The 7,727-nt window shown below is 42.1% G+C and overlaps 1 protein-coding gene across 3 annotated transcripts in view; it reads left to right on the top strand.

Annotated features, from left to right (window-relative positions):
• The window catches only part of LOC132188995 (uncharacterized), an 11,088-nt gene extending 3,361 nt beyond the window's left edge, over positions 1–7,727 (top strand). For all 3 annotated transcript variants that reach the window (XM_059603460.1, XM_059603458.1, XM_059603459.1), the window contains 7 exons: positions 4,873–4,949; positions 5,525–5,648; positions 6,133–6,197; positions 6,445–6,514; positions 6,945–7,020; positions 7,184–7,277; positions 7,468–7,727. In XM_059603460.1, the coding sequence (XP_059459443.1) occupies positions 4,873–4,949; positions 5,525–5,648; positions 6,133–6,197; positions 6,445–6,514; positions 6,945–7,020; positions 7,184–7,277; positions 7,468–7,587 (626 nt within the window). In that variant the 3' untranslated portion in view covers positions 7,588–7,727. The remainder of the gene's footprint in view (positions 1–4,872; positions 4,950–5,524; positions 5,649–6,132; positions 6,198–6,444; positions 6,515–6,944; positions 7,021–7,183; positions 7,278–7,467) is intronic.

Genomic DNA, 7,727 nt, shown 5'->3' with positions numbered 1-7,727 from the left:
GGAGGCCCATGTTGATTCTGTCCTGCAGTTAGCCTTCTCATCTCCGGCAGAGGTGGCGGAAAGGGGAGTTTTGCACAGTGAGGGGGCGGTGAGGAAAATTCTGGCTAGGGATGGCGCTTTGGGAGCTGATTCGATGATGGGTTCTTTGAACAAGGCTACGGCGACGAAGGATTCCCCAGGTAAGCCGCAGAGTTCTCATCCCAGAATTGATGACCAAGGTGTTCTGAAGGGAGATTCGAGCATATCTGGTCCAGGAATTCTGGGCAAGCGGCCTGGTGAGGGGGTACCTTTGGAATTTTCTGGGTCTACTGCTGGAGACAGTGAGGAGGCCGGGAGGGAAAGTTTTTTGGGGAGCTACCCTGGTGAACAGCCTAGGGATGCTTCTGTGCTGGGCATTCTGGGTAAGGAGCCGGGGCTTTGCATAACACAGCAAGATAATTTGGAGGGAATTTCTAAAGCAGTGGAGGATTTAATTTCCCAGGAATCCTTTGTGCCAGAATCTGTTCAGGAGGAGCAGTTGGAGGTGCAGGAGAGGACTTTTATCATTGAGGCATGCAAAGAAGTTGGCCTATCTTGTGAAGGAGAGGAAGGTAAGCTTGAAGAGACCATAGGGATTCTTATGGCTGACAACAAGGACAAAGAAATGGAGAGGGTAGTGTGCACTCCTGTAATCAAAAAAGGTAAGAGGGAGCTCATTAACTTGCAGTCCTCTGTTAATTTCTTGGAGTCTTCGTCACGGGACAGGAATAAGGGGAGGGTCAGTCGTGTGAAATCATGAAGCTTAAAATTCTGTCATGGAATGTAAGAGGATTGAATGAGAGGGAAAAGAGGTTGAGGGTTAGGAATTTGCTTAGAAGTTGGAAGGCAGATGTTGTTTGTTTCCAAGAGACGAAGATGGAATTTATTTCGTATAACTTAGTGAGGAGTTTATGGGGATGTCCGTATGTGGATTGGTGCTCCGTTCCTTCCAGTGGGGCGTCGGGGGGCATTCTTCTCATGTGGGATAAGAGGGCTGTTGAGATGATAGACGTAGCGTTGGGTAGTTATGTGGCGGCTTGTTCCTTCAAGAATGTTGAGGATGGCTTTGTGTGGGCTTTTGCGGGGGTGTATGGACCCAACAGAGTCATTGCTAGGTGCTTTCTATGGGAGGAGTTGGCAGGGATCATGAGCTGTTGGGACGTGCCGTGGTGTATCGGTGGGGATTTCAATGCCACCCTCCATCCTAGTGAAAGGTCGAGGGGAGCTCATTCGCGGTCGGCAATGAGGGATTTTGGTGATTTCATATCGGATCAGGGTCTCATGGATCTCCCCTTAGTGGGGGGAATTTCTACTTGGTCTAATAACAACTCTTGGTCTAGGATTGACCGCTTTCTTGTCTCCCCGGAGTGGGAAGCCCGCCATCCAGATTTGCGTCAGAAGAAGTTGCTACGGGCCTGCTCCGATCATGCCCCTATTATATTGGACTGTAATTCTCATGCGGGAGGTAAAAGGCCTTTCAAATTCGAGAACATGTGGCTCAAAGAGGAGGGTTTTGTGGACAAAGTGCGCAGTTGGTGGGATTCGTATCATTTCCAGGGCACTCCGAGCTTCATTATTTCCAAGAAGTTGCAAGCACTAAAGGGGGACATTAGGAGATGGAATGCTCAAGAGTTCGGCAATGTGGGGGCTAGTATTAAGGCTCGTATGGAAGATATCAAAGCTTTGGATAGGGTGGAGGAAGAGAGAGGTTTATCCACGGAGGAGATCGAGAAGAGAAGGATGCTTGCTAGGGAGTTAGAAGTTTCCCTCCTTCAAGAAGAAATCAGCTGGAGGCAAAAATCTAGAATCCGTTGGTTGAAAGAGGGTGACAAGTGTACCAAATTCTTCCATCGGATTGCTAATGCCAATAGAAGACAGAACTATATTGAGTCTCTGATCATTCATGGCACTGCTATCTCTGATCAAGAGGCTATTAGTAGTCACATTACTCGATTTTATAAGACGCTCTTCACAGAGACTCTTAGTTGGAGACCCAGGTTGGATAATCTTCATCTTGATATGTTGGAAGGGGAAGAGTCTTCTAGTCTGGAAGTTCCTTTTGAGGAAAGGGAGGTATGGGAGGTGGTCAAAAAGATGGATAGGGATAAGGCCCCAGGCCCGGATGGTTTTTCTATGGCTTTCTTTCAGGACTGCTGGGAGGTGATCAAAAAGGACATCATGGCTGTTTTTGTGGAGTTCTATGATCGAGGCAAGTTCGAAAAAAGTCTCAATGCTACATTCATTGCTCTTATTCCGAAGTCACATGGGGCATCCGATTTGAAGGACTTTCGTCCTATTAGCCTGGTGGGAGGGATTTATAAGATTATTGCGAAGGTGTTAGCCAATAGAATGAAGGGAGTCATGAACCGGGTCATTTCCAATCCGCAAAATGCGTTCGTCAAAGGAAGACAGATTTTGGATTCGGTGCTTATTGCCAATGAATGCCTGGACAGCCGGATTAGATCTGGGGATCCCGGCCTCTTGTGTAAGTTGGATATGGAGAAGTCTTACGATCACTTGAATTGGAAGTTTCTACTCTACCTTTTAAAAAGGTGCGGTTTTGGTGAGAAATGGTGCTCTTGGATTGAACATTGTATCTCGTCGGTGAGGTTCTCGGTGTTGATCAATGGTTCACCCTCCGGTTTCTTTGGGAGTTCGCGTGGGGTTAGACAAGGCAACCCTCTTTCGCCTTTCTTGTTCATCATGGCCATGGAGGCTTTCAGTAGGATGATTAATGTCTCTATCAGTAGGGGTTTCATCAATGGTTTCTATGTGGGTGCCAGGGACATTGGGCGGGTTTCTGTCTCCCATCTTCTATTTGCTGATGATACGTTGGTGTTTTGTGGGGCATCATCTGAAAATGTCAGATTTATTAAAGCTCTCATTATTGGTTTCGAGGCGGTCTCAGGGTTAAAAGTTAATCGGGCCAAGTCTGTTTTGGTTCCAGTCGGAGATTCGGTGGAGACGGTTGAGTTGGCTGGTGTTTTGGGTTGTGGTACTAGTTCTTTGCCCTTGAAGTACCTGGGTCTTCCGCTAGGGGCGTCCTTCAAGCAGTTGGCTATTTGGGATGACATGTTGGAGAAAATTGCTCGAAGGTTGGCCCCTTGGAAGCGTTCTTATTTGTCTAAGGGGGCAAGGCTCACTCTCATCAAGAGCACTCTATCCAATCTCCCCACCTATCTTTTGTCTCTCTTTCCCATTCCCATTTCCGTGGTGAATCGTATTGAGAAGATTCAACGGGATTTTTTATGGGGGGGGTTCAAGGATGAGACTAAGTTCCATTTGGTAAGTTGGCATGAGGTGTGTTCTCCAATTGCTGAGGGAGGGCTAGGGATTCGGAGTTTGCATCTTTTCAATCAAGCTCTCTTGGGGAAATGGTTATGGAGATTTGCAAATGAGGAAGAAGCTTGGTGGAGAAGTATTTTGGTGGCTAAGTATGGGGTGGTTTGGGGGGGTTGGCGCACTAAAGTTCCTCGTGGAACGCATGGGGTGGGGTTATGGAAACACATTTGTGGAGTTTGGAGGTCGTTTCGGGGTCACTTCCGATTAGATCCTGGTGTGGGAGGGAAGGTTAGATTTTGGGAGGATTGGTGGTGTGGTGAGACGTCTCTCAAGGATGCCTTCCCGGGTCTTTTTAATATTGCTTGCAACAAGGACGCTTCCATTGCGGATATCCGAGAGTGTGTAAACGGGATGGTTCACTGGAATGTTACTTTCACCCGCAGTATTCATGATTGGGAGGAGATGGCCTTAGCCTCTTTCTTCTCGCTCTTGTACTCGTCTTTGATTAGGGGGGAAGGGGCGGACCGGATGTGGTGGATTCACTCAAGCAAAGGGAAGTTTGAGGTCCGCTCTTTCTATAGGATGCTTGCCCTTAAGGTTCCTAATCACTTTCCGTGGAAAAGCATTTGGCGTACCAAGGCTCCTTTGAGAGTAGCGTTTTTTGCATGGGCGGCTGCCCTTGGGAAACCTCTCACGTTGGACAATGTTCGGAAGAGAGGCATCGTTGTGATTAATCGATGTTATATGTGTGAGGCGGATGGGGAGTCTGTGGATCATCTCTTTCTTCATTGTGTAGTCGCACGGAAGTTGTGGGATGTTATCTTTTCTCGCTTTAACATGTGTTGGGTTATGCCTAGAAGTGTAAAAGAGATGTTCGCTAGTTGGTGGGCGGGTGGGAGAACGAGTAGTGCGGTGGTTTGGAAGATGGCTCCCCTTTGTCTCCTTTGGTGCCTTTGGAAGGAAAGGAATGCGAGATGCTTCGAAGATGCGTCGAGGAATCTAGAGGACCTTATTCTTTTCTTTTTGTACACCTTATTCACTTGGACTTCAGGCTGGCTTGCTCCTTTAGTGATCAACTTTTCTGATTTTCTCCTTATGTTCTCTTCTTCTTTCTCCCCTACTTAGTCGCTCTCTTGTATACTTCCTGTGTACTTGGGTTGCGCCCCTCTGCGCTCTTTTAATGCATTATTACTTATCAAAAAAAAAATTTTTTGTACTTCAGGTCTGATAGATAGGCATACTACCATGCATGATCTTTTCTTGAATCCTAGATGACCAAAAGGCACACACAGCTAAATCATTAGATAATTGAAAGTACAATATTCAGGAGGGAGAAAAAAAAAATCCCATAAAGAGAGGACAGAGGGGAGATGACTTGGATTAAGACTATATTATCTACTAGTTCAGCCATCATACTCTAGTTCTCTAATGCAGTTCATGAATATAGTGACTTTTTCTGTTTTGTCCTGGATCACCTTGAAATATCTGATGACTGTTTGATTTGGTTCCTACTTGTTTGCATTTCCAGTAATGCAATGCTAACTAAACATAACAATTTATTTTCCCATACAGATGGCCGCCTATATTCTGCAACTCCAGTTGATCCTGTTTTCATTATGCTGCCCATTTTTGAGGAAGCTAGAATGAAGGTATCATTATAATTGAGTAGTGCTAAACACACTCCCACTCTCCCACTCCCTAATGTGGCACTAAAATCACCATTATATTTTGGATAGATCACTATTGAATTTGAATCCAATGGTGATTTTTAGTGCCACGTCAATGAATGTATATTCAGTAGTGTGGGAGTGGAAGTAGGAGTAGGAGTATGTATAATATTTCTCATTATAATTTATGGTGTTTAATCACGCTATTTGGATTAGCAATGCAAATCCTGTTCTGCTAATTTTTCCCATTTTAATTATTCATTGAATCATCATATACCATTTGAATATTCATTCAATTGTGATAAACCATTTGCGTTGGATGGGTTGAGCAAACAGTTTAAATTCTGTCTTCGATATCTCCCTGTTGTAACTATATATTAACCCCGTTTCACAGTGGAGTGTCCTTCTAGATGCAATTTTCTCCTTTTCAATTCTGATTTGTTACAGTATAATATCTTCTAGGCTTGGCATCAGCTATCAATGCCAACTCTTTGTTTTGATTATTCTGTTTTTCTATTAACCTTACTTGCAGTAATATTCCTTTGAAATGAATGCAGAAGGGGGACGATTCTGGGAAATTCAGGCAATTAGATGAGATTATGTTCATTAATGGCTATCCTGGATATCAACATTTATTGTCTATTGCAGAGAATTCAATGCAAATCGTTTGTGAAGTCAAAGGTAGCTGTCTACTTGCACTATTTTATTTATTTCGTAAGTTACTTTCCCAATGCAAATTGTAGTTAGAGCCTGCTAGAATATATCAGCTTAAACTGTTTTATTTTTTATTTTTTATTTTTGGGTTCACATTTTTATTATCGCTCTTCATTTGGTACTTCACTGTTTCTGACATGCCATCAATTGACAAATTGAAATCTGACCATGCTATCCATTCTTGGAATGAGGAGATACATGTCCTTAGTATGTGATTTGAATATTCTTAGCCCTTGGGGACCTCGAGGATCTAAGGATCGGTCTCAAACCATGTTGATAGCATGTAACGTGTGGTGAACTCTTTTATATCTATCTTTGTGTATGATTTTTTTTCTTGATATGATACTCAAATAGTGTTTTGGATTTTATCAAATGGACATTGTTTTAATAATGATTATTCTCTCTCTCTCTCTCTCTCTCTCTCTCTCTCTCTCTCTCTCCATATTTTCAGAAGTTGGATCATCAAAGTTTTTTAGACTTGATGACTCAAAGGTTCTAGCTTGGTTATACCACAAGGTATGTCTTCATTTACTTAAACTTAATTTTGATATATGCGGATGTATCAAATTGGAAGAGCCAATCCTCCTGTTTATGTTTAGTAAGTGTTTTGGTAAGACCTAAACACTTTTAAGACATTTGATGAATCGAACTGACCTTTCTTTGAGGCTTATAGACCATGTCTGAAAGAAATTAAATATCTTGTATTCGTTTTAGATTTTTTTTTGTTCCTTTAATAATGTTACAGGTATTTTTGTAATTGCAGATATGTGAGCTAAAACAGACACTTTGCACACTCGACAAAAACTATGCTGCACAACAAGAGAAGGATACATGTATAATTATAATTGAAAAAGTTTATAATCTTCTCATATCATGAATTTGCTAGCTAAATCATGTTTCTCTTAATAGATTTTTCCTCACTATATTTTATGTAGAAATGAGAAAAGTGTGGTGAACCTATTTTCTTCTTGATAGAATAGACTTTGTAGCAAGATTAAGGGTTCATGTCAGTTAATTTACTTTCCATAGCAAATAATCTGATACCTTATGATTATTATTACTAGTTATTCAATAATTTGTTCATACAAGAAAATGGGTGGGGAGGTGGTGGGTGTGGTTGGAAACTATAAAGCCAATTGGATTGTGTTGTTCTTGTGATGCCATCAGTAATTTTAGTTTGCATGTCAACTTGTCAAGTGCATAGTCTGGCTTCGCATGAAATCACATTTTCTCTTCATTAATTCTCCTCTGTTACTAGTGCAGTAGCTGATGCAGTTTCAATATTGAGGGAGTACGTAAAAGATGAGCCTTGGTTGAAGCTTCTGTGTGATCATCTGAAGTATTCCCATATTTATTTTTTCCTATTCAACACATCGATACCCTATTATATCTTACTGTGTGTTTTTTTAGAAATATCTCAAGTATTTCATTGACATGTTTATGGTTAAAGTGAATTTTTTAAGATTCTTTAACCCAGTCTAGGCTACCGAATACATTTGCAGGATAAATTTAACAGAGGCAACTAGAGAAGCACCAGAATTTGAGACCCTTTCAGCTGCTTCAGGAAGTAACCTAGGATCTCAGAGTGCCTTACAGGTATGAATTGTCGGAGTTAAAGGTCGCTTTGCCGTAAATTTATGAGAACTTATTGGCTGCACATATTTTATTTGTCTAAGGGAGAACCTCAACTTATGATCTGCTAAGTGAGAGAGAGAGAGAGAGAGATGCATGAGGGATTTTGTTCAATTCATTCTGAATGCTCTTTATGCTGCACTATTTTTATCAGGGAAAAGGAAGTGACAAAAAGAGTGCAAAAACTGGAAAGCAAGCTAAAAAGTTGAAAGTGGAGACAGAATCAAGGAACATCAAAGACATGTTTTCTAGGGCGTCAAGAAGGGGAAAATGAACCACTGTAACAAAGACACAGATATTAGCCATTCCCATTACAGTCAAACTGCCTCTGAGCACGTCTTCATGCATTGGCATTGACTCCCATGCTCTAGTTTTGGCATAACTAAAATATAAGAAATTGCTAAGTTAGCGTAA

The sequence above is a fragment of the Corylus avellana genome, chromosome ca8, assembly GCF_901000735.1.
Source record: "Corylus avellana chromosome ca8, CavTom2PMs-1.0".
NCBI classification, from domain to species: Eukaryota; Viridiplantae; Streptophyta; class Magnoliopsida; order Fagales; family Betulaceae; genus Corylus; species Corylus avellana.
The sequence above is the reverse complement of the archived record's forward strand: the minus strand, read 5'-3'. Positions and strand labels throughout refer to the sequence as shown.